The sequence below is a fragment of the Anastrepha ludens genome, chromosome 4, assembly GCF_028408465.1.
Source record: "Anastrepha ludens isolate Willacy chromosome 4, idAnaLude1.1, whole genome shotgun sequence".
In the NCBI taxonomy this organism is placed as follows: domain Eukaryota; kingdom Metazoa; phylum Arthropoda; class Insecta; order Diptera; family Tephritidae; genus Anastrepha; species Anastrepha ludens.
This window is the reverse complement of record NC_071500.1, coordinates 10,553,423-10,580,142: the sequence shown is the minus strand read 5'-3', so window position 1 is coordinate 10,580,142 and position 26,720 is coordinate 10,553,423. Positions and strand designations below refer to the sequence as shown.

The 26,720-nt window shown below is 39.3% G+C and overlaps 1 protein-coding gene across 2 annotated transcripts; it reads right to left on the bottom strand.

The window, feature by feature from the left end:
• Positions 1–1,867: 1,867 nt before the first annotated feature.
• LOC128861446 (protein Spindly) lies at positions 1,868–6,618 on the bottom strand. 2 transcript variants are annotated; one of them, XM_054099584.1, is made up of 7 exons: positions 6,530–6,618; positions 5,582–6,181; positions 5,346–5,511; positions 5,070–5,285; positions 4,859–5,000; positions 3,328–3,426; positions 1,868–3,259 (listed from the first exon to the last, which is right to left on the bottom strand). In XM_054099584.1, the coding sequence occupies exons 2-7, from the start codon at positions 6,119–6,121 to the stop codon at positions 2,383–2,385; spliced, it is 2,040 nt and encodes a 679-aa protein (XP_053955559.1). In that variant the 5' UTR covers positions 6,122–6,181; positions 6,530–6,618; the 3' UTR covers positions 1,868–2,382. The 2 variants fall into 2 exon arrangements, with proteins under 2 accessions (XP_053955559.1, XP_053955558.1); XM_054099583.1 differs by having other exon boundaries at positions 5,582–6,587.
• Between the last annotated feature and the right edge of the window lie 20,102 nt (positions 6,619–26,720).

Genomic DNA, 26,720 nt, shown 5'->3' with positions numbered 1-26,720 from the left:
GTACTGGTAATGCAAATTTTTTTCAGTAACCAGTAAAATTTTACTGCTTACTGCTATTTGTAATGCAGTAAATTTATAATGCAGTGTGCCCACCTATGGTATTTTGTGCCCTCTACTCATCACAGTACCTCATCCAGAACCAGTTCTCTTATTAAACTCGGGATGGAGCTAATCGTATGTACCTTTTTTCTAGCTGCAGTTGACCGAGATGTCTCAACCTTCTCCGTGTTATAGCGCTGCATTCCAGGAGAAGGTACATTGGAGTCTCCTGAGATTGGTCGCAGAAACGACAAGAGTCCGTAGAACTAAGTCCCGATCATGTGCAGAAGACTTCGCAGTCTGTCTGCAGTAGCCTATGAGAAAGTCCGTGAGCATTCCCGGTGTATGCTTGGTCTGGGTTAAGTTTTTCAAAACTTTTTTAGCCCCATAGTTTGGTGCCAGCGAACATCGCTCTTTACTTCTCTTTGATGGTGTTTTGTGCCAAAGCAAGAAACGCTCGGGTTATATTAAAGGCGAGGTCACAGCCTCTCTCGCCAATGCGTCTGCTATTTCGTTCCCAAATATATGATGTAAGAGCCAATTCAATATATATATGGCTACTCTTGCGTCCCAGGTGTTGTAGTATGTTAAGCTTCTACTTATCCAAAATTGACACCGAAATATTCAGCATATTCGGCATGTGAATTTGCCTCGCAAGCAATCCGTAACCAAATTAAGAAGTGTAACCAATTAAGAAGGCCATAAATATAGTTTGGAAAAGTACTTTTATTCAATTCAAAGTAAAAAATGTGTGAAAATAATACAAAATTAAGAATCAACTAACTTTTGCTTGATATGACCACCTTTTGCCTTGCTCTCCAAAATGGTCCAAAGAGAATAATCCATTGGATTCGCGTCTGGTGAATTTGAGAGCCATTGTGTGGTCGTTTTTTAGCCATTCTTGGTTCGCCCGAGTCCTGTTAAAACGCCCATGGTCTGCCACCGAAATGTTTGCCTGCTCACGGCTTCAAAACAACCTTCAGAATACTTTCCCCATATTTTTTCGCAATTACCTTGACGCCAGGCTCGATGAAAACGATTGGAGAGCACCCATCTGCGGTAACAGCGGGTAATGGTTTAGCTTATGGCGGTGCTGCCTCCTCGTGGCCAATCGATGAACGGTCGCTCAAATAAACCCTACTGTTTTGGGAGTTTACAAATTGCTCAATTTGAAAGGTTTTTTCGTCAGAAAACACAATGTTCGGAAATTGACCGCTTTCGGCCAAGCGAAGCAACTCCCCGCTCTCTCAAGTCTGACTTGTTGTTACTTTGGTGCTTGTAGACTTAACTTTGAAATCATTTTTCAGTATGCGGCGGATGCTACGGTCAGATATTTTCAGTTCTTTTGCCATTTTATGGCACTTCGTCGGGGATTTCGCTCAAGTCGCTTCTTCACTTTTTGAAATATTTCACGTGACGTTGCGGTCTTCTGATGGCCACCTCCATGACGTTTCGCAATGCTACCTTTATCGGCGCAACGAGTAGTGGTGCGATAAGCAAAAACTTTATTTACTTGAAGGTGCTCGAGCTCACGTACAATCGCTGGTTGTGATTTTCCAGCCAAATACATATAATGCAATCCGACTATTACGTTTGAATTCCATTACTGATTTTCTTTTTTCACGTTTACTCTCGGCAAAATGCTTCCGCGCGCTTATAAACAATACTCTGGACTCTCATTTAGCCAACTACCTGCACGGGCATCAGCTGCACGAGCCGTCTAAAGTTGTTTACACTTCGAGTTCCGGACCCTGTACACCACATTTTCCAAACGGATTCGAGAAAATTGAGTCAAACATTTTTCCAAATACATACATACATTAACAAATAACGGTAAATATTAGCCCTTTTTATTTACATACATATATGCACAGATCGTATGATTTTTATCTAACTACACAGCTTAATATTAAAAATCTAGATTCCAGTATATTTTGCTTTACTTCAATGCTTTAAAAAATCCGTAATTTCAGTTAAAATCTTAGTAAATATTTATGCAACGATTATCACAAAGTGTTCCAATATTGCAAAGCTCAAACTTCAACAAATATAAATGCAACTGAAAATTAATAATTTCACAAAACGCGCATCTAATCCTTAGCTTCACACGACGACAGTTTGTGAGAATCGTTAGGATAAATATTAAATTGGAGAAGTAGAATAAAAAAAAATATATAAATAAATAATTGGGTTCGCGAACAAAGGTGAATATATTAGAGTTTTAAAGCGGTGCATTATCAAACGGCTGAAAACCATTGTCGCATTTCAACTCTAAGTTATACACCTTTTTGAATCCATGCAAAATAATATAAATCTTGAATGTGCATGAATGCTTAATGGCACTTATGTTGTTTCACGCTTAGAAGGCATAATTACACGGCGCACAATAACATTCGATTTTGTGCGCATCTGCTTAATGTAAGCCTTGTGCTTTCCCTCTTTATACCCACTATCACTGCTTGACGTGTCCTGGCCCATGCTGACATTGGCACTGATTTCGTGAACGGTCGGATCTTGGCTACTGAATTGAACATTTTTTTCGGAATCCTGTTTAGTAGCTAAAGGATCACGTTTCTTTGAAAGAATCGACCGCCCGGGAGGAGCATCTAAACCTGGAGGTGTCTTCTTGGCACATTTCGTAGGCGGTATTTTTAGTTCCTTTGTCAAGCTGTTGTTGTCTGTCGTAAGCTCATGCAATAGTGACTTTTTAGTACCACTTTGATCGGGTAAAAATGAGTCTGCTTCCTCCTCTTTTAGTGGCAGTTCAATGTTTTCTTTGCATTCCACTTTTATTTTTGACTTTTTACTATCGTTTTGATCTGGTAAAGATACATCCGAGTCCTCTTGTTTTATGGACATTTCTGTGTGTTCTAATAAGCATTCCACTTCTATTTTTGGCTGCAATGTAGTAACTTTTTCTAGGTTTTCTTCCTGTATATTCGGCAAAATGTTAGGTGATGTGCTGGCTATTGCTGAAGTACGTTCCAACGGAGAGATCAGCAATGGCCCGCCAAGCATTTGTGGTTTCTTTTCGACAGGTGTGCTCGTTTGTGGAGCTCCAGGTGAGCCGTGTACAATGCGTGGACGCGCCTTTTCCTGATCTTTCTGACTAATTTTCAACTCCATTGCGTGGACGGCTTTAAATGGGAGCCCATTCTCATTCAAAATATTCTCTCGGTCGAGCAGTACGCAACGCGTTTTTAATGCTTCGAAGCGCCATCTATTCACAAAGTATAATTCATGTTAGTTGTTCTTTTATGCGGTTGCAATTGATGTACAGATACTTACCGTGTCATCTCCTGTTGCACGTTGCGTAACTGCTCTTCCAAACTGGCTTTCTGAATTCGTACGGCGTGTAGTTGTTTCTTGAGATCATCAGTTTCTTGTCTAAATAGGAGTCAAAAAGTTTTTGTGGAACACACTTACACTCCGGTTCACTTGATTAGAGGCAATAATTTTTATGGAATAAAATGGTCAACAAAGCAACCACATTTTATGTTAACACAAGGGTTTCTGATAATTCCGATAAAGTGAAGAGTTTACTTTTTACTTCGCAGCAATAAAACTTCAGCAGTTGTAATATTGTGCTTGATTTATAGGTTCGCTTGAAATGAGGCACTTATTTTGCGCATTAAAGCCGTGAGAAGAGTCGTTTTTTTTTTAAATATTGTGTTTGGTCTAATAAAATGGAAAGCAGGACGGTTTAACAGATCGCGAAATCGCGAAACAAATCATTATATTGACTCAGAGCAGCTTTCAAATCACCAAAACGATTGGTCGATGTCCAAACGTTGTGGATCTTTACGGGAAGCAGGGTGCCTCCTATGGTAAGAACTATTGAAAGGCAGAACTGCGATAGCCCTGACACCTAATGAAGCCCGCAAAATCCTTAGGATTGCGTAAAATTTCGCTTTTCTAACGGCAAAAATCAAAGAAATGGTAAAAATTAAAGGAAAGGCAAAAATTAAAGAAATGGCAAATGTCGCAGCCAAAAAAACCACCGTTTGAAACACTTTTCTAAAAGCGCAGCATCCGAAGCATACAAAATTACAAAAAAAAAAGAAAACACCTTTGAATAAAATTAGCAAAGAACGGTCCCTCGATTTTGCAAGGAACACCACGGCTTGGATTTGTGTTACAAATAACTATTCCGGTGAACGGTACTTATTTAGCGACGAAAAGAAGTTCTATCTCGATGGGCCGAATGGATACAATTACTATTATAACTCCAACGTAAGAAAGGAGAAAAGGCATTCTCTTGTCAGCCTGTTCTAAGTTACCGGAATGACAGGACCACCTGACCTAACCTAGCGGAATGACTCGGGGTTTTCCCGACCAAGGGATGCCGCCCCAGTAAACTAGCCGTATCTAGTGTACCGTACCCCAAAGGAAGATATCACAGCCGTGAAAGTGGTGTTATGGTATGGGAGGCAATATCGTACTATGGCGCGTTTGAATTGAACATTGTAGGGGAACAGCGGTAAGGTTCTGTTGGAAGATGCGTGAAACATTTGGGCCTATTAATGAGATCTTTCAAGACGATAATGCATCTGCACTCAATTCACTAATCAAGTCTAACGAACAGTATGCCTTAAAAAAAACCATAAACTCCAAAAAAAAATTTAAATTAACAAAAAAAAAAAACAGAACGGGATAATTTACTAAGAGAATGTGATGATGAAATATGTAATCAAATGTCTATCACAGGGATACTACGCCCATCTGTATTTCACAGTGTGCGCGTATGTAATGAAGCATCTTCCGAACCTTACAGCCTACGCTTGTTGTATAAGCTACTACTTTAACAAGTAATTCATACTTGCAAAAATTCAGCATCGAATCAATCCACGCAACGCCTTTATCGGTGGCCAAATCACGTAGTCGATCATGTGTCACACTCAATTTCTTCTCCAAACCCTCCACTTGGTTGAGCAACTGGTGAATGCGTTCGTTCAGTTTGTCTAAAAACAAAGGCATTGGATCATAAGAAATTTAGGTAATTATTATAATAAAAGTTGACTTATAATTACCCTGATATGTACGGTCAGCTGCACAGAAAATAGAACTGCACTCCCTGAGTTCGGTATGCATTGCTATATTCTCACGCTTCAGACGTCTCACTTCCGATTGGCTGTCATGGAAAACTTTTTTCATATCTATATAGCTTTTCTTTTGTGCAGCTAAAAGTTTCTTCATAGCCTGTCGCTGGTCGTCTACCTCGGCAAAGAGTGAATTACCCTTGCGGTCTGAAAACATTTGTTTTTGTGTTTTTTACATTTATGAAAAATATTTCAAAATATCCCTACCAACTCCTTCTGGCTTGCTTTCCAGCATAGCCAAACGAGAATTAACATCTGCTAGTTGTTCCTGCGTGCTCTCAAGCAAGGTCGTCTTCTCTTCCAAATCATCACGCTTTGAACGTAAATTTTCTTCCAAGCACGTCACTTGATCCCTTAAAATTTCTATGTTACTCTGTAATACGAAAAACCTTTTGTGCACCTACACCCAAACAAGTTATTTCCAATGCAAAAGGTGCACTTACCTCACGTTCGGCCAATGCCATTGTTTGCTTCACAGCATTTTCTTGAAAATCTTCCAGTTTTTGCATTAAAGCGAAATTTTCTCCTTCCAAATCGGCTATACGCTCCGTGAGTTCTTCTGTGCCCGAGCCCATCAACGAAGATGAGCTCAACCTCTTCGCCGATTTGGCTGTTTCCAATTGTTTCCGCAATTCGGCATTTTCTGTGTTTAACGCGGCATAATCTTGCTGCAATGTTGTGTAATCTACAGTTAATGTGCGATGTTGTCTACGCAAATCTTCCAGCTCGGTCTGTGCTCTTGTGTGTCCCTTACTCTCCTTCTCAATAGACGCCAGCGTCTGCATCAACTCGTCAATTTCTTGCGACAGATAAGTTTCGGCGGCATACGCCGTCTCCAGATTGCGCTTCAACTCGTAGATACGCTGAGTGTCCGCCTCGGCGTCATCACGCATTTGGCGATAACGTTCAAACAATTTACCATAGTGGTCCTGGAGATCTCCAAGTGGCAGCGACATGAATTCGATTTGAAAATCGTCTTCCATAACAAGCGTTTCAAATGTTACGAACTTTTTTCTTTCAAATGAAAACCCACGCTACCAGTGCTGCCACAAAAAGGAAAAATGATGCCAAGTCACGTTCCGTTTAAAGCATCGGAATTTCTCACTAGATGGAGCACCAACGCAAAACAGTTTGGCAGCACGCACAGTAGTCGGTCTCCGTTATTTGCTTATTTGTTTTAAACACAGTTTCCGTAAAATCTAGCCGAATTTATTTGTACTTAAATAGTTTATTTCAAAGTGCGCTATTATAGAAATATAAAGTCACTGCAGATCTTACACTGACCGGTAGCAACTGCACCAGAGCACTGACTAAGCGGATACCAAGGAACTGATGGCGCCAATTTCCATTTACCTCTTATTTATGCATTGGCCGAGGCCAAGTATGCTTACCTGTAGATGTTAAAACTCGCCGCTACTGATCCTTTGCAACGAAATTCCTCGCTTTGCGAAACTTACCTGAGATAAATACCCTACAAAGGTTGGTAATTTACATGGCAACAACAAATTTGTGAAACTGAGCGAGAAGAGCTCTGGCATTACTTTATACATACATTCATTACGTTCATACACTCAACTCTGTTTTTACACGGTAGAAATGCGTGCAAAAAATTACACAGAAAAAATAACATGCGACATATGGTAAATTGAGGATATGTTCCACAAACTTAAAAAAAGCGCGTAAGACGAGAAAACGTTAAATATTTTCCCAAAAAAATTGGCAAAAGAAATTATAAAGAAATCCATATTAAATATATACATAGGTATTTATAACGAAATTGGATGATTAATTTTGTGCCACCTTGTTCTTTGTGCTTATTATCCAGCTAAATGCGACCTAATGGTTATGGTCAGGGTTAGGATTAAAAGGCAGCAAACATTTGAAAATAGGCAAAAAAAAAGGCATTTATTTTTCAATTTTTTAAATATGTACACACTTTTACGTACAGTTAAATATATTTAAAAATATATACAGAGGTTGACTATGATTTTTCGCCCTTGCTATCATAGTAGCACAGTACCACTAAGTCTATTTTAAAAGTTTCGGGTAATAACCTCATGCGATTATCAGGAAGCATTAATTTAAAGGAATTTATTGGCTCGCCTAAATATTAATTATTAAATTACCAATCTTAGTATATACTAGCCTAATCCACTACTAATTCGTAGACCGTGCATTTTTCAACTCAATATTTATTAGCGCCGTTTTCACCATCTTCAGTTAACGCTAACTGGCACCTTATCTGACAGATCACCGAACGATTTCTGGTGAAAACGGTCGTTGTGTAATTTCGTTTTAATTTCAATATTAAAAGTAGAAAATCGTTATAAATCTACGTTCTAAAATCCAAATTTTTAGTCATTTAAAATCGTCCTGAAATAAAAATGTGTTCTGCACTTGAAAATATTGAAATTAAAACGATTTTTTACAAATAAGTAAGTAAGACAATGCATGATGAACAAGTTAATAGGGGATTGAACTAGTATATAAAAGTATGGAAATATGTTTAGGTGTAAAAGTAACCTCTTTTCTTAAGAATTTTGAATGAATTTCTCTCGCCTTCTATAAACCCAAAGTTAGCCTGAATATAAGCCAAGTCCTCTCGAACTCCCTTGTTTGCAAACAAATTCTTACAAAAAATAACGCAAGCCGCATCGTCATTGAAACCATCAACAATATCTTTGCTTCCGTTAAAATTTTTTGCAAAATATGATGCTGCCTCCAAGTTCCCCAGCGTGTCACGACCTTTAAAAATGCCAAATTTTTTAATAATTGATACATACATGGATTTAAAAAAAAAACTTACTGGTTGAGGTGGTAGAGGTAGATCTGGTTGCTTTTCTTGGAAGAATCGAATTCTTGTTGGACTTTTTGAAAATATTTTCTTCATATTTTCTTTACACAAATTGGGCCGTTTCCTCCGCTTGAAGCACAGATGCATGCATTCCAAGAGAAAAGTGCAGTTTTGTCCCGCTGGATTCCACGTAGACCCCAGAGCCGGAGCCATGCTCGGTCCTGGAGCCATCCGTAGGCATGCGAAAACAGTATTTGCCGGGCTCATTTTCTGAGTTTGACCCCAACTGAGCCTCTGGCAGCACTACATGTATCTCTTTTTAAGTACGACTCTTGATGGCATGGAGTCAAGGGGCATAGAGAGAATCGTTGGATCGACGTCCATGCCTTCTCTGTTTTCCAATGCCGGACATGGGCCGTACCAGTTCCCATTGTGTTTCAGCCTGCAGATGGCCTTCAAGGCCTCTCCTTAGATGAAAGCATCAAGTGGTGGTAAACCAATTAGAGCATCTAATGCCGGGCCTGAAGTAGGTGGAAAAGTTTCGGTGCAACAGATGGCCACAGGGCGTTGTAGTCTCGATAAGGTCCTCCTGACTCCCACGAGAGAGAGTCAACTCATCCAGACCACGAATGCATAGGTTATAATAGGTCTTATCATAGCCGTGTAGATCCATAGGACCTGGAAAGACTCCACGTTTTCCCAAAGACACCTTTGCATTGCCAGAAGGCTGTCAGTGCTTTGGATGTCTTTGTTTCAACGTGTGATTTCCATAGGAGCTTACTATCGAGGATTACTCCCAGATATTTAATTTCCTTGGATAGCTGGATTGTGACTCCTTTTAGCTTAGGCAGGTCTTTTCGTACTCATCTAGATAAAGTGCGTTTGCCCTGTTTGGGATTCTGCAACAGAGTTTTTTCTATAACCCCTGGGGCTCAAATGCTTAAATAAGATCTCGAGTTCTATGTCAATTGATGTTTTCTTAAACGGAAATGAATTCGATAATATTTCGAGATCTTACTTTCAATTTCTTATTTTTCGAAAGTTCGGTACATTAATTTCCAGTGTTTTTAGTACTTAACTATTAATTTATCTATAGTTTTTAAGAACCTTGAATTTTTATGGACTAGAAATAAACATGAAATATGAGTCACCTCTAGCTGCTCCCGTGGCGACTTGTATATATAAAAAAAAGAGCCCCTATTGCATTATAAGAAAATGGAAGTCTAAAGCTATTAATTGTGCATGGGTCAAAAGTCAATCTTTGTTGCCTTTTATATGAATCGACAACACAAACTCATTTTCCCACCAAACACTTACGGCTACACTTATGCAAATGTTTAAATTTTTCTCCCCACATCCAAAGTCTACCTACCCCACCACCAGTAGTATGAAACCAAATCTGTTAAATAGGGCTAAACCGCAATAAACATGAGCCACTTAATAACTTCCTTCATTCCCTTCATCCTCGCACTCCTATTCAATGCGTAACATTGCGCCTGGAAAGATTTGCGTATCAACCGCTAAACAAAATACCAGGGGAAAATGTTCACGATTGTATGTTTGATAAAAAAATGTGGGCGTTTGAAGTTATCTGAAGTGAGTGAGTTTCATGGATGAAGCTTGTATACTAAAGGGAGGGGCGAAGTGCGTAGGAGGTGGGGAACAATGGAGTGATTGGATCACAGAAGCTATTATTTTCATGATTTCATATTTTTTGTGGATAAAATATCGGTAATAAAAAACAACTCAGATTGGCTCACAAGGTTATATCCTCCGTAAATTATTTAACTTATTTTTTTACACCCGAGCGAATGTGTGTGTCTAGTATTTGACACAATTTTGTTCATAACAACTTAAAGGAATCGAGATGGACATAGACATATGTATGCGAGTGTGTGTAGCGTACGAACAAAACTCGGTTTTATTTATGATAAATATTATTTATTACCCTATGACTACAAAAATTTACAAATCTTACAAGTTTTCCAGCCTCGTGTCGATGCCAAAATTAAGAGAGGTTAGCTTTTTCTTCTTCCTGATTTATGTATTGCAGCCCCAACAATTGCATAGATCCATAAGTAAAAACACTTTCAGCGCGCCGTCAAAAAAATGTCCACAGTGGAGATCATCTGATTCCAAAACGCTCTTTTATGCTACATAGTGGCATAAAAAGTTAATAAATTTCGCAGAAATTCGTATCACAAAGTTTATAAAATTTCGTAAAAATTTAGGTATTTCTCAATAAAAAAGCTTTATTATAGCTAACAAATATATTAATAATACTTTCTAATTAGGTGAACTCCAAAATAAACAAGACTATTGTATTAAATTCTGTTTTAAAATCGGTAAAACGTTTACCCAAACATTTGAATTGATAAAAAAAGGTTATGGCGATGATTGACTATCTTGTGGCAGAGTTCACGAGTGGTTTACACGTTTCAGAGAAGGTTGTGAGAACATAAATACCAATGAACATAGGGGCCGCCCAAAATCAGTAATCACCGAAAACTCCGTTGAAAATGTTCGTAAATTTATCAAAAATGAACCGAAATCATCGCTGAAATTCATGAAATCGGTGTTGAATATCTCCAAAACATCGATTTATCGCATTTTAACTGCTCATTTGGGTTTACGCATCAGGTCTGTGCACGTTTCATTCTGTACAAGATAACTGAGGACCAAAAATTGCTCAGTATTCAACATTCAAAAGACCTCATTAAAGAGGCGAGAAAAGACGAGAACTTCCTTTACAACTTTGTTACTGGGGATGGAACGTAGTGATTCCAACATGAACCTGAAACTAAGCGTCAAAGTGCCGCATGGAAGGTCTCAGACGAGCCACCACCCAAAATATCGCGTTTGGACAAGTCGAAAATCAAGTCATTGCTCATTTGTTTTAACGATTCTAAAGGATTCATGGCGGCCGCCGTAGCCGAATGGGTTGGTGCGTGACTACCATCCGGATTTCAGAGAGAGAGAACGTTGGTTCGAATCTCGGTGAAAGACCAAAATGCTGGAAAAGATTTTCTAATAGCGGTCGCCCCTCGGCAGTCAATGGCAAACCTCCGAGTGTATTTCTGCTCCTCATAAAAATATCTGCCGTTCGGAATCGGTTTGAAACTGTAGGCCCCTCCATTTGTGGAACAACATCAAGACGCACACCACAAATAGGAGGATGGGCTTCGGCCAAACACACAAAAAGGGTGTATGCGCCAATTATATTTATGTATAAGGCAATCGTCCACAAGGAGTTCGAACCAACGGGCCAAGCCGTCAATGCAATTTTCTATCTTGACGTTTTGAAGCGTCGCATTTGTCAAATTCGCCCTGAATACCGCGAAGGAGGGACTGACGCTTATTGCATCGATCCACTCTTGTGACCGATTTTTGACAAGAAATCCCATTTTAACCATCAATAACTCACCGCATTCGCCTGATATGGCTCCCTGTGACTTTTACCTACTTGGAAAATTGCATTTGGCCAAGAAAAGAAAACATCAATAGGGACCATCCAAAAAGCTTGTACCGACATCCTGAAGGACATTCCGGATTCCGATCAAAGACCTGAAACACTCTTTCAAAAAGCTTTTAGATCGTGCAAAACAGTGTATCGAGGCTAGAGGGGACTATTTTGAATAAATAAACTCGAAGTTATCACAACAAGGCTCCAGTCGTTTATATTTTAGCTCAGTCTTGTTTACTCACACCCAGGTGAAGGAAATGGATATAAAGCTGCAATTAGTGGTGCCGTAAGCATAACCATAGCCGCAACGTAACAGCATTTGTCGATTAGTCATGCCGTAATCAGAAACAGCTGATATTGAAGTAGAATTAATGACAACATTTGCATTTTGACATAAAAATAAGGATACTTTTCCACTAAGTCAATCAATTTTTTGTCTTTCATTTCTAATATTCAAATATTTATCGCAAATACCAAAATAAATGTAAAGTATTTCTCAACTGTTTACGGTTATGGGGAAAACCCAAAATTCAATTGGTCTCTATGGTTATGTTTATGACTATGGAATTATGGCATGGCACCTCTAATCGTATGTTGATTTGACCAAGAAATTTATGGCGTTCTGGTTAAGGCACCTCTACTTTGGGCTATAATCGTTTACAGTGATGCCCATATGTTTGATTAGATCAGCTGATTGCTAATTGCAGCTTAGCTGAGCACAAATTCTGCATAAATCCAAACACTTTGTATAAGCTATTTTCGTAGTTGCCACATATCATACCAAAATGCTCAGAACGAAGTGATGGGTCGCTTTAGCCATGTTTACCTGTGTTTTATTACATTAAATGGGCAAAAATCAATGAGAATTTTGAGACAGTTTGAACTTACACGTTATTATATTAAAATTTAGACTTCAAGACTTGTCTTGCGTTGGTTTCGTTAATCTATTTGATTTCTGACAGGGTAGGTGATTAGCCTGCCGCTACCAGTTCTAAGTAGTGGGAATGCTCAACTGTCCTTGCTTAGCAACAACGCCTTCTTACTGCTTGGAGCGCCATCTGTGTGTCACATTTTTCTGGCAAAAGGATCGCACAGATGGTTCAGGACTTCGCTAAAGTGGTGTGTCCGCGCTATTACCGCGGCTGCCCGCTTCCTCTTGCCGACGCCACTTGATGCAACGTGTAACTGTGTGCTTTTTATTGTTTTTGCTTGTTTTAGCAGCCACAATGCAAATATTGCGCTGACTATTGTGCGTCAGTAAGGATGTAAAGGGTGGAAAGGATAGGTTTTTGGGTTTGAGGAATGAGAATTTTTTTGTTTTTAAAGCTTTCAAATACTCTAATAATAAAGTTGAAATTGTTTATGAACACTTTTTGAAATTTGTTAAACTTTTCTGAATTCTATACAAAGTTTGTAGCTTCGAGTTACATGGGTTTTATGGTAAAATTAATTGTACGTCTATAAAAACGTTAACAAAAAACCAATTGAATACAAAAAAAAAACAGTTAAAACTTAGCAATTCGTTGCGCTACCACTGAGTGTGTCCATTTGCACTTCCGAATGGTACTCACGCAACAACCCATTCGGCTATAGTCCAGGAGCCAGGGGTCGATTTTTGACTGCGTTTTTATACCGTTAAATTCTCGACTGTACTTGTGATTTAGCTTTCATGAAAAACGAAAGTGAACGCCAGCTGGCGCACCCGCGGTGGGTGTGATTGTGAGAGGCTACGAAACTTGTCGAAAAAAAATTTTGAGGCAAGCGCGCCCCAACGCCTATCAAAATATAAAAATTAAAGCATTGGACAATAAAATTACTAAAAGACACTTTTCATGCATTAAGCATCTTAGGCAGCGAGTTTATCAGTCGCCCGCGTATTTAAATGTATACATACATACCATATACATTCTGTCAAAAAAGTACCGGGAATTGTTCAACGATTAGTTCAGTCATCAAAGCACCTTTTAAATACCTTGAAGAGATCTTCTTCAGCTCCTTCAGCGAATAATAGCCTCTATTGACTCAAAGCGGAGTGGCAATTTAAGTTTTAGGAAAAGGAAAAAGTCACAGGGCGCTAAACCCGGTGAATAACTTGGTTGTTCGATGATATTTGTCGAGTTTTTGGTCAAAAAAGTGTTTACAATATGCGCCTTGTGAGACGGTGCGTTATCATGGTGCAAGATCCATGAGTTTTCTTTCCACAAATTGGGCCGTTTCCTACGCACATTCTCCTCAAACGTCGCATAACTTCCAAGTAATATTCTTTATTTACCGTAGTACCATTTGGAACGAATTCCGAGTGCACAACACCAAGATAATCAAAGAAAACGAGTAGCATGACTTTCACTTTTGACCGACTTTGACGAGGCTTTTCGGGTTTCGGCTCATGTGGATAGCACCATTCAGCCGCCTGTTCACTGGTTGACTGGTTTGCATGTCAAGCTCGTATACCCACGTCTCATCATTTGTTATGATGCGCTGGATAAACGTTTGACCCGAACTCACTTGCTCAAGCATGTCTTCAGCCACCTTCTTCTGATGAATTCTTTAAAGAAATTCAACTCTCTTGGAACGAGTCGAGCAGCCACGCATCTCTTGCCCAATTGACGGTGTAAAATGTTGCGAATTGATTCGTGAGACACGCTAAGGTCACGAGCTACCTCCCTCAAACTTGAATGATGGTTTTCCAGCACCATTTGATGGTTTCCCAGCACCAAGACGATGAAGTCATTTTATGGGCGATCAGATCGGGGTGAATCTTCCACGACTTCTCGGCCCTCTGCAAAAGCCTTATACCACTCGTAGACCTGTGTTTTTGATAAAGCACACTCGCCATAGGCTTTCTGCAACATTTTCAATGATTCGGCACACGAAATCCCGTTGAAAGCACAAAATTGAAGACAAATTCTTTGTTCGATATTTTTATCCATAGTGAAAATCGCAGAGCACACCTGTGGTTGACTGATATAATTAACTGCCAAAAACAAGCTAATTGACAGATCACGCTCAAACTCTGCGACACTATAGAGGAGAGTTGTACCAACAATTACCAATTTTTTTTTTTTTTGACAGAATGTATACATACCGTCCATACCATATACAGGGTTTGATTGAAAAGTAATGAGCCTTCCCGCGCGGAGCGTCTGCCAAGCGATCAACCAAATCGGGTGGTGGTTGAAAATGATCGTTGGACCTTCCCCTTCCACTAGAAACCGGTCCCAGTTCGCTGGCAACAGCGGTGCATTCAACATCGCTCCGCGCGTGAAAGCTGTTTTAAAAGTGTGTTAGGATTTTTCAGTGGCGAAAATGCAGCGATCGTTGGAGCAACGTTACTCGATCAGATTTTGCGTAAAGCTAAACAAAACGAGTACCGAAACCATTGAGCTACTCAAGAAGGCTTGCGGGGACCAATCTCTGTCCAGTGCCAAGGTAAAACGGTGGCACAAGTCGCTCAAGGAAGGCCGGGAGGACGTCGAAGACAAAAAGCGATCTGGAAGGCCTTCGACTCCGCAAAAAGACGAAGATGTGAACCAGGTTCGTGAATTTTTGAACATTGACCGTCGTGCTAGTCTACGTAAGATCAGTGAAGAGTTAAATTTAACTTATTACAAAGTGCGGAAAATCGTGACCGGAAAACTTGAATTGCGCAAAGTGTGTGCCAAATTCCTTCCAAAGGTTTTGACTGATGAACAAAAGCAATTCCGTATGGAAAAGAGTCGTGAAGTATTGGAAAGTGACGAACAGGATAATACTTTAGACAATTGTATCACAGGAGATGAAACCTGGTGATTTGAGTACGATCCTGAGGGCAAGAGAGAGAGTGCGGAGTGGTACACGAGCCAGTCGCCACGACCCACGCGGCATTTTACAAAGAAGTGCTCCTTCGGCTGAAAACCCGCATGGCCCGGGTTCGGCCCGACCTCGTCAACAGTAGGACCCTTTATCACGACAATGCGCCGGCGCACACCGCCTTCCTCTGCACCTCTGCATTGGCCAAGATGGGAGTTCCGGTGCTTCCCCACCGGACCATCGAGGCGATCCAAAAAACTGTGACAGCCGAATTGAACGCGATTCCGGCGGATGAGTTTAAAAAATGTTTCCTGCAGTGGAAGGACCGCTACCAGCGGTGTATTGACGCTCAAGGGTCCTATTTTGAAGAATATTAGTTGTATAAGCCAAAAGGTTTAATAAAACTGCTTAAAAAAAATAAGGCTCATTACTTAATCAAACCCTGTATGCTCCCATGCCATATCACTTCATGGAAACCGCCTATTCTAGCACACGCCAAATCACATTGAAATGTCTTATGGACTACCAATTCAGCCAGTACAAAACTAGCAACAAAAGAAAAAAACAAAAAACGTGAGAGAAATCTCAAATGGAAACTTACAAAAAAAGACAACAAATATTATATAAATATATGTATGTGTGTAAGTATATGTGCACACATACCTATATATGAGTTGACAACAATGTTGTGCTCTCTCGTGTGCTTACGTTGGCGATTATAAACACATTTGTGTACTTCTCCACTTCCTAAACAAAGACGAAGTGGCTACGTCGGCTAAACTTTCTACCACATACACATAAGCTTTTGTTAATTAAATTTGATCATTAGGGATTTGGAATAAGTGGGGCAAATGATATAATGCGCATATACCAAAGTAAAGAATGAGACTGTGTGTTCTGGAGTACTGGACATATTTTCGCACGCGCCAACTTCAGAAGTATATACACACACACACACTTATGCGCATACTTAAAAAGGACAACACGTATGGGCAGATAACTTCACACAGGAAGTAGATAGTTGACGAAGATGGCCAACAACTTGTGAATATGGCTGTATGGCGCTTAGACGGATGAATGGAAGGGTGCATGCATGGCAAACTTGCCCAGACTACAAATTTTCATATGCCATTAGATTCGCAACAGTTGACAAACAGTTTAACGCTTCAGCACGTTTTCAATTCAATCTGGTGACACTTGGATAGGAGGGCAGTAAAAACGATGTTGAATAGCTGATGAGACTGTCAGTGAAGAAGGTAAAAGGCGACATAGCGTAACGGACATAAGAAAACTCATGACAGGTTGCCGAAGGACACAATGCTCTCAAGGAAGGCAAAAGCAGTAATGAGCTTAGGACCTTAAGATAAGTATAAATACCAACATATATTCATTCATAAGTATCCAAAATGTTGTGATAATATAATGCGTTTAACTCACCCCATAAAACTGTTTGGCCACTGAAAATAAATCAAATGCGACACCCTTCACATGCGCGAGTTAAAGGGTTATCACAGTGATTTTGATGCCGCCGAATGCCATTGGGCGATCGCTTGAAGAAAGTGAATTTATGGTTAAAAACAATAAGCATCGCTTAAAAGTACATAAATCAAAAATTAAACAGACAATTGAAAGCCGCACAAAACTTCAGACTACCCAACAAAAAACAAACAAAAAAAACACAACGACTGTGGACAAAAGGCGAAGAAAAGAATTGTGTTAGTTTTTGTTTGTTGTGAAGAAAATGTGCGAAAAACATCCTTAACTGGAATAGAAGAAAAATAACGTAAAGCTGAGGGGAAGAATAATCATCTTGAACAACTGTTAGTTGGTTGGCAAAATGACAAATGTAATCGCGGTTATAGCTGCTGACCCCAGTAACAGTAAAGCGTTCAGCAAGAAAGATGCATGAGCTGCGAAAAATAAAATAAAATAAACGCACAAATGATGATTCAGTTTTGAATGCGTACTTTGGTTTGTCCGTGTATGTGTTGTACGTGTGTATGTATGTAGTTTGTTCAAATCTGTATTGAAGCACTCAAACACTGATTTAATTATGAATAGGATACTTAGGCTGAGGCATATCTGCCGATTGCGCTTTTATAAGGATTGCCAAATACTTTTGCAATAATTCGTTAATTTATACTATATTTTTTAGCCTGTTCAGATTAATTATGGGTGGAATCATAGGGCATCAATTTTAGTTTATGGTTCCCTTAAATAACAACAATAACGACTATTTACCATACTCCTATTGGTAGTGCGTTTTTTTGATAAGTAAAGGGTGGTTAAATTTCAAAGGCCGATGTTGAATGTGAACCACACCTAAACGTCAAGTTTTTTCTGCATTTCATTTGACATTTTTCAATTTCAGACTAACTCAATTTGAACCGTGGAAAGATACATAATCGAGCAACGCGTTAAAGTTATTCAGGCTTATTATGAAAACGGGCGTTCAAATCAAAATGCATATCGCGCACTTCGTGAAGAAAATCATCTTCAGTGATGCGGCACATTTTCACCTCAGTGGATTCGTCAATAAGCAGAATTACCGCATTTGGGCGAATCATAATCCAAGAGTGATTGCCGAAAAACCAATGCACCCACAAAGAGTGACTGTTTGGTGCGGTTTATGGGCCGGCGGCATCATTGGGCGGTATTTTTTCCAAGCGATTGAGCGATTTGGCCGATATTTTGCTTCATACGTAATTGAACTATACCAATATTATCATAATAAAGAGAAATGACAATAATTTCCTAAAAAAATTGTATTTTCTTCAAAATCAACACCGGCTCTTGAAACTTAACCTCCCTTTATTTTCTCACAAATGGAGGTACCCATAGTTTTATGCCACCTCCGCACGACAAATTGTTATTTTTTTTAAAGGAGCTTTTTTCCGGCCGAAATACACTCCGTTCGAGGAAGAATTCGCAGAAATCCCCTTAGATAGCAGAAAATCATGTCCAGGTAAATGAATGCATCCATCAGATCCACGTCAAGTTTAATTAGAGATGATCGCCACATGAAAGCCTTTCGTCGCTCAACTGGTCATCTTTTGACAAAGCGGTTGAAAAAAAATTAGACTCGACAGATGCAAGCAGCTTCTTCTGTGGCACGCGGTCAATGGGCATAAAAATATTTTTTTCACAGATGCGAAAATTTTTGACTGTTGAAAAAGTTTTTAATAAGCAAAACGACAAAATCTATGATAAACCTTCTAAACACGCAAAAAACGTTGTTCCAAGGGTTTAGCGTGGCCACCATCCAGCCTCCGTAATGGTTTAGAGTGTCTTGTGAAGCCGTCGGTGTCTCTTCATTTCTACGAAAAAGGGGTTAAGACCGAGTCAAAAGTGTACCAGGAGGATGTCGTAGAAGGCGTAGTCGCAGCACTCGGTTCAATGGCGAGCGTTGGATCTTCCAGCAAGATTCCACTCCAACCCACAACGCAAAAACCACTCAGCAGTGGCGAAAAAACAATATTCCTGGGTGCATAGCCGCCGAAGATTGGTTGTCTGGAAGTCCAGATCTGAATCCGCTAGACTACAGTTTTTGACCAGAATTGGAGAACATGACCTGTTGAAGACCTTACAGAAACTCCAATAGCTGAATGGCTTAATCATTTGCGGGCTTCTGTGAAAGCAAATGGTGACCATTTCGAATGAAAATTAAATTTTTTTTAATATTATTATTTATATGATTAAATAAAGCTGCTAGTATTTACGCTGCCTCCGAACGACAGATGGTATTTTTAGAAGAAGCTTCTTTCATGATCGCAACTGCGCCGTAATTCGGTCATCCGTAAACACCAATTTTGAAAGACTCGCTAGAGGACTTCGGTCGGCATCTCGTGAATAGCTGGTTTATCCATAAAGCATTTACACTTCACTTACCCCCACAAAATGAAAGGGCAAAGATGTGATATCACACGATCTTGGAGGCCAATCCACATGTCCGAGACGAGAGATAAATTGCTCACCGAAACGATGACGCAGTAAATCCACTGTTTTACGGGAAGAATGGCAAGTAGCGACGTCTTGTAGGAACCAAATGTTGTGGAGATTGCGCGCCTCTATTTCCCGCATCAAAAAATAGTTTATCAAAGCGCGATAGCATTCACCATTCACTGTTACATTGGCGCCAGTCTCGTCTTTGAAGAAATATGGGCCGATGATATCTCCAGCTCGTAGACCGCACCAAACCGTTGCTTTCAGTAGATGTAATGGCTGTGCTTGAATGGCTTCGGGTTGCTCTTGAGCCTAAATACGGTAATTTTGCTATTGACATAGCCATTAAGCCAAAAATGGGTCTCGTCGCTGAACACCACAAATTGGACTGAGCGCACTTTTCACAGAGCGTCGATTTTCGTAATACAGTTGTGCGATTTGTTAACGTCTTTCCATGATGAACTGCCAATGAATACTGAATTATGTATTTAATTGTATAGTAGTGACGCGTGATCTGTCGAAAAACCCCTATTGGAAGAAGTACCTTTAATCTGATCCCCCTTTATAAATATTGGTACTTATGTTCCACTGCAGTACAGTGTTGGCAACTCTAGTGCGGTGTGGTTATTTAGACAGAAAAGACAGAAAAGAAGAAAAGACAGCAAAGCATAATCATGCAAAATCAATTCGTTTGACAACGCAAAAACACATTTAATTTATTAAGTGCACAGAGAAAGCATGGAAATGAAACGATGTAGACGGACAATACATCGAAAGCATCAGAAATATCAAAAAATGAAAGTGAGGATGATCCAAAAAGATGTCAATTATTATCATAACAATGACTTTGTTGCCACTGTCTTTGGTTATAAAGGCAAATGTAAAATATGGATTTGACGACTTTGTAAATGAGGGTTGAGCAGCAGTAGCAGTGCGGCCGGAAGTCGAAGTCAAAATGATACGGACATAATCCACTTGTTTGTACTGTACACCCGTACATATGTATATGTATACATATACAGGTATCCCTTGTATAACGCGGTCTTATACAACGCGGTTTCGATATAACGCGATTTGGAAAAATTAGGTTTCAGTACAACGCGAAATTTAGGCTTATATAACGCGAAGGGGGAAATACATAATTATAAAATCTGGTAACACTAATTTGCGTACTACATATATATAATATGTAATGTATTTTTAATGTAAACCGGGAATTACCCTTTTTTGCCTTCACAACATGTGTGAGTATACCAGAAAAGGAGCTTAAAAAAACCACTCACCAAAAACTGATAACAGATTTTGCAATTATAAAACCAGTAGAAGAACCACAAGGTCCCACAACTAGTTTCTTATCCAATAGCGAAAACTATGTTGAAGAAATATCTTCTGATGAAGCTATTGCTCCCCCAAAACGCCCACGTGCAAAGATCTTTGATGATAGTGAAACAGATTAATTACCATATGAAGCTTGAAGAAAAACAATAAAGTTTTTAATAAACCTTTAATTTGTTCTAGTTTGTTTTTAAATTTTTTAATGTGCACATAATTATTTAAATTTTGTTTTTTGAATTTTGAAATATGTATGTACATTTGTATTATTATTCATATCTTGTGTTTTTAATTGTATAAGAAAGTCTGAACTTTAGTATTGAGTTGAAATATATGTGCATCTGTTATTTTGTATGTATTTGATTTAAAAAAAACCTATTGGAACATAACCCCCAAATTTATATGAAAACTATGTTTTAGATAACGCGGAATTACATAACGCGCAATTCTTCTGGAACGTAACTATCGCGTTATACGAGGGATACCTGTATTCAAAAAAGCTGTTTATTCCGGATGTATCTGGTTCGGCATAAGTTTTGGCAGAACGAACGGCTAATAGCCAATGTGAAAAATCGTAATGGCGTTGGAGATGGTGTTGTTGGGATAAAATATAATTTCATAAATTGACCCGAAATAAGCACACTTGTGAGAAAAGTTCGAAAGGAGAAGGTTCGATAAATTATTGAGTGTTGGTTATGTGTAAATCAACACGCATTTATGCACCACTTGGAGAGAAAAGTGGGTGAAACCATAATGATTTGGATAGCAAAAAGCAAATGGAGTAGCTAAAATATGATGAGGCTGTGAAACCGATAGTGATTAGAATTGTTACAAAGTACAAGTCGTCAATCACGACTTTTAAGTCGGAGCAGGGGCAACGCTCATAGGAACGTTCCAGGCGCTTATAGAAGGAATGTTTGGTCGTATTGTCCTTCTCTTCCTTCTTCTTCCCTTAACAAATTCAACACCGAATTTGCGCTCCTTTACGTAGACGTTGAAAGGTCTTAAGTTTTTCTTGTCTTGCCCCGTCCATCGCATCTCTTGAATGGCAGTGATATCAGCCTTTACTTTCCCGAGGACATCAACCAGCCAGGTAGAGGCACGTTTCCCATTAAGGAACCGGACATTCCAGGTGCATACCCCCAAATCGTTATCCTTAGTTCGTTTGCAAGGGTCGTCATCAATACAGGGAGTTCTCATCCGAGGTTTTGTTTGTGTTTTCATTGGGGGGTTTTTATGTAGCGGGTCCCAAACCCAGCGCACAACCAGCTATCTTGGGATGCTTCGCCTTCTCACGTTAGCTCGTTCTCTCTCGAATGGGTGTTCGGAAGCTCCCCAGAGGATACTTGGGCTAATCTCGAAAGTTAAGAGCTGCTTGGACTATATGTAGAAGAATCGTTCTGGCCACTCCCAAGTGCCTTTGTCCCTTCTAAACTTCAGTTTACGGTCTGTGAAATAGCTCTCAATTATTCTGATAATTTAATTAGGCGACCCTATTTTTGCGAGAGTTTCTAGTATACGCTGCCAGCTTAGCTGTGTTAAAAGTGTCTTTAACGCTTATACTGGTAGGCCGTCTGCACCCGCGCAATTGTGGTGCCTATGGCGCAGGAGCTTGGACGATGACAACGTCCGATGAAGCGACGCTTGGAGTATTCGAGAGAAAGATTCTGCGTACGATTTTTGGACCTTTGCACGTTGGCAACGGCGAATATCGCAGACGATGGAACGATGAGCTGTATGAGCTTTACGACGACATAGACATAGCGCAGCAAATAAAGATCCAGCGGCTACGCTGGCTGGGTCATGTCGTCCGAATGGATACAAACGCTCCGGCTTTGAAAGTATTCGATGCGGTACCAGAGGAAAAGGAAGACCTCCTCTGCGTTGCAAAGACCAGGTGGAGAAGGACTTGGCTTCACTTGGTGAGTCCAATTGGCGCCAGCTAGCACGAGAAAGAAACGACTGGCGCGCTTTGTTAAACTCGGCCAAAACCGCGTAAGCGGTTATCGCGCCAATTAAGAAGAAGAATTAATCGAAGATTTTTTCACACCGATAAATGTTTTTTTTTTGTATAAACAATTTAAGGTCGAAATTTTGGTCAAAAATTGTTTTTTTTTTTTTTTGAGAAACCGCCATTTTGACAAAAATGTAGTTTGCTCATTCCTTCGATTAAGTAGGGGAGAATGGGGAGTTGTGAGACATTGTTACCTTTCGGCATTATTCATTTGTTTACATTCGATTTTAAGTGTCAACAAGTGTTCTCGATGCGATCTCACTTTTCAGCTAGCATTGGTCATATTTACACGCATTCGACGCGTCTTTCCAGTTACTGTGTTTTGGAATGTCTCGATAAGTTTTTTTCATCATTTGTTTTGCGATACATTCGATCAGTTGTTATAGCAAATTGCAAATGTCAATATATACAAATTATTAATTGTCCTATTAGCTTTGAATTTACACATTCACTTGGGCATGAACGTTCGATGTGTTTATGACTACGCGGCCATTTATAAAAAAAAACGATTTGGGGAGTTGTAAGACAACAAATGTGGGGAGTTGTGAGACACCGGTTTTTTCGACGCTTTAACGCATCTTTCATAAGTACCTCGCAATATTCATGCATTGTTTGTATATATATCATGAAATTTTTGGTTAAATTTGAGTTTTTATTGTTTTAAGTTAAGCAGAAACAACTCCATTCATTGCAATGTATGCGATCGAGCTGTGCACCTAAAGTGCGCCAATTTACGAACTGGTTATTATACATGTTCTCACTGCGAATCATCAGATTGATGGCATTGCCTTTTTTATACACTTTTCTATAACAATTGTCTTTTCTTTTTATTTTTCATCTTAATAAAGAACTAACAACTAAAATAAGTCATTTTTATTGATTTAAGCCATGGTGTCTCACAACTCCCCACATTTTTGTATTTTGTATTATATTTTATATGAGTATATACAATTTTAATTTTAAGGAAAATTGTGGTTTTGTTAAATAGGCCATACCAATAGCTTCCAGTATTCATTGACTAAAGATTTCATCGTTGACATATGCAGAATATTAAGATTTTGAGTAATACGGGTCCAAAAACAAAACCCGTCTCAAAACTCCCCATTCTCCCTTACTAGATTTAACATTGGTCTGTTTTGATTTTTTATTTTCAGAGGATCCAGTTCAGAGATATAGTGGTCATCGCAAAACGTCAAAACAAGGAGCTTTCGGAGATCAGATTTAGCTCCTTTCCAAATAAATATTTTTACTAATACTAAGTCTGTAAATACAGTTAAAAGATAACAAAATATGTGTACAAGTTTTTAGATCAATAAATTTAAAAGTTTTCTCAGAAAACATTCTGGAAAACTCGCTTTTTTCGGCCTTCTAACTGTACCAGGTATATACCTATGAAATGAGACTTTCAGCTATTAGTCCTAGGATGTCGCTAGGAATATTTTTAAACCTTCCCAAATGCCTTTTTTTTTCGTCTATCATCTGTCAACAATATTCAGTTCATTGTTTGTTACGTTTCATACAAGAATGCATTTTTGTCGCTCTTAAAAATGTCGAATTTCGGGCCTTCAAATTACGGTTTGCGGACATCGAAAAACCACTTGTGAAATGATGCTCTCCCGGTTCAAAACGAAGCCTTTTTTGCATCGAATCGTTACGGGTGATGAAAAATTGGTGTATTTCTCCAATTCCAAGCGTAAACGATCGTATGGTCCGCCCGACCACAAGCAAAAAACAACGACCAAACCAAATCGCTTCGGCCACAAAGCAATGCTGTGTGCTTTCTGGGATCAGCGAGGTATGATTTGGTACGAGCTATTAAAACCAGGAGAAACAGTTGACGGTGCACGCTACCAACGACAATTGGCCGATTTGAACAGCGCCATACACCGAAAACGCCCAGAATATGCCGATCGGCGAGACAAAGTAATTTTTCTTGATGACAATGCGCCGCCACATCGAACAAGAGCGTCCCGGGAATTGGTGGAGACGTACGATTGGGAACCGCTGGTGCATGCGGCTTACCCACCAGACTTGGCGCCTTCCGATTATCACTTGTTTGCATCGATGGGCCACGCACTTTCCGAGCAGCGCTTCAATTCTCACGAAGAAGCCAAAAAATGGCTCGATGATTGGTTTGTGCCCAAAGACGGCAAATTTTTTTGGCGCGGCATCCACAAATTGCCTGAGAGATGGGAAAAATGTGTCGCTAGCGATGGCTATTAATTTGAAGATTAAATTTGTAACCATTTTTTGTTAATAAACGTTTGAAATTGAAAAAAAAGTATAACCCCTTAAGAAGCTTTGCACACTTTTCACAATACCAACCTGTCTGCTCGCCGTACAGCATTTGATATATCCGTACTCGAATATTCATAGTTCATCGAAATCTACTACATCAAATCCAATCGAATGCAGAAAGTTAATCCCATTTCTCCGCTACGAGATTTTGAATTCAATTATGGGCCGATCAATTTGATATAAGACGTGGGATTAAAAACGATACATATCTACATATTTCCTTTCAATAGTGAGAATATGGAATATCGGAGCTAAATGGTGAAATATGGATTTTATGCTTCATTTTCCCCCTCTAAGGGTGGCGAAATGTCAAGATTATTTATTAGCAGTCAATATTGTGCGAGTGTGCGTGTAGTTGTGTGTGATTGAAACGGCATACATTCATACATATAAGCGTTTTACCAAACATTTTGCAAGTATTAGCAAGCAGTTAGCAATTCATTTATGCGCATATGGATGCTTAACATGAATGCATTCACATACTCGTACATATATATATGTATGTGTGTGTGTGTGTGTGCATGTGTTTCTTTGAATGTGTATCTGTTTGGGGGTACACTATTGCATACGCGTATATGAGCATACCATTTAATGCCATTTACATTAAACATATTAAAAATGCTGCTTTGGAAGAATGGAAAGCAAAACTTTAAATGGGTTAATGGACCTTAGATGATATTAGTAACAAATGTTTGAATTTCCGCAAAAATTTATGAGTTCCTTAAATACCAAATGGAAAAATCATAAGAGTAAATCTATATATTAATATGGAGAGCAAAATTTTGTCGTACCTTTTTTTAATATTTATAGTCAGAGAAAAAAGTTGCCGTAGCCGAATGGTGCGTGACTACCATTCGCAATTCACAGAGAGAACGTCGGTTCGAATCTCGATGAAACATCAAAATTAAGAAAAACATTTTTATAATAGCGGTCACCCCTCGGCAGGCAATGGCAAACCTCCGAGTGTATTTCTGCCATGAAAAAGCTCCTCATAAAAATATCTGCCGTTCGGAGACGTCTTAAAACTGTAGGTCCCTCCATTTGTGGAACAACATCAAGACGCACACCACCAATAGGAGGAGGAGCTCGGCCAAACATATATAACGTTGAATAACGTCGAAATTTTGACGTATGTGGGGCAGTTCCAAAAAACCAAAAAGTTTAGTTGTTGTTTCCCCATTTTAGTTATTTTATGGGGGGCGAAAAGTCCCAAGTCTAACAAAGAAAACAGGTTTTTTTGACGTGATAACGTCTTATAATTCGATGTAGGCGGCTACACGCACCAAAAAATGCATTGTTATCTTGTTCATGCGTTATTACCTTGCTTGAACTGCAAGCGAGAGCGCGGAACGAACGACAAAGAGCACAATCGGCCCCCGCATTCGGCAACGTTGGACATCTGGCTCTCTCCTACTTGAGTGAGCATATATATGCATGTATATGCGCATATGTGTGCAAGGTAATGAACCATTTCTCTGTTGAGAATAGGACGATGATAGGAAAAGTAGAAAATGAAAGGAACAGCCCCGAGTGCAATGTGTCTTGAAAAAGTCAAATCGATGATGGTGGCTCTTAGTGTTGTTGACTTATTAACGTCTGATGCACAATCGAAATTGAACATATCTTTCGTGAATTTGATAAATGTTTCGTAATTTTTCACGTTTGTGTAAATGTAACTTGATCAATTCCATTGCAATTCCATTTACCTCCTTCTCTATATCGATACAAAATATCTATCAAACAAATAAAATTAAAATTTTCTTTTGAAAAATGCAACCATTCCATCAGTATTTTCTTATGACGTTGTCACGTTAAACTATCGTCAGTAAACCGACCTTACAGACAACCTCTTTTTTGTTAGAAATTTTGCTTTATTCATCAACATAATTTTCATCAAGAACAACGCAATCATTTCAGCGCCACTCTTACATTTGTAGAACGATTTATCTG

What these genes read in the sequence shown, in the direction of transcription:
- LOC128861446 (XM_054099584.1), bottom strand. Translation starts at nt 6,121, where the DNA reads ATGGAAGACGATTTTCAAATCGAATTCATGTCGCTGCCACTTGGAGAT. An exon ending in TCGATGCTGAATTTTTGCAA is followed by an intron (nt 3,427 to 4,858) that starts GTATGAATTACT and finishes ACTCCTATTTAG; the next exon opens with ACAAGAAACTGATGATCTCA. An exon ending in GTGCAACAGGAGATGACACG is followed by an intron (nt 3,260 to 3,327) that starts GTAAGTATCTGT and finishes CTTTGTGAATAG; the next exon opens with ATGGCGCTTCGAAGCATTAA.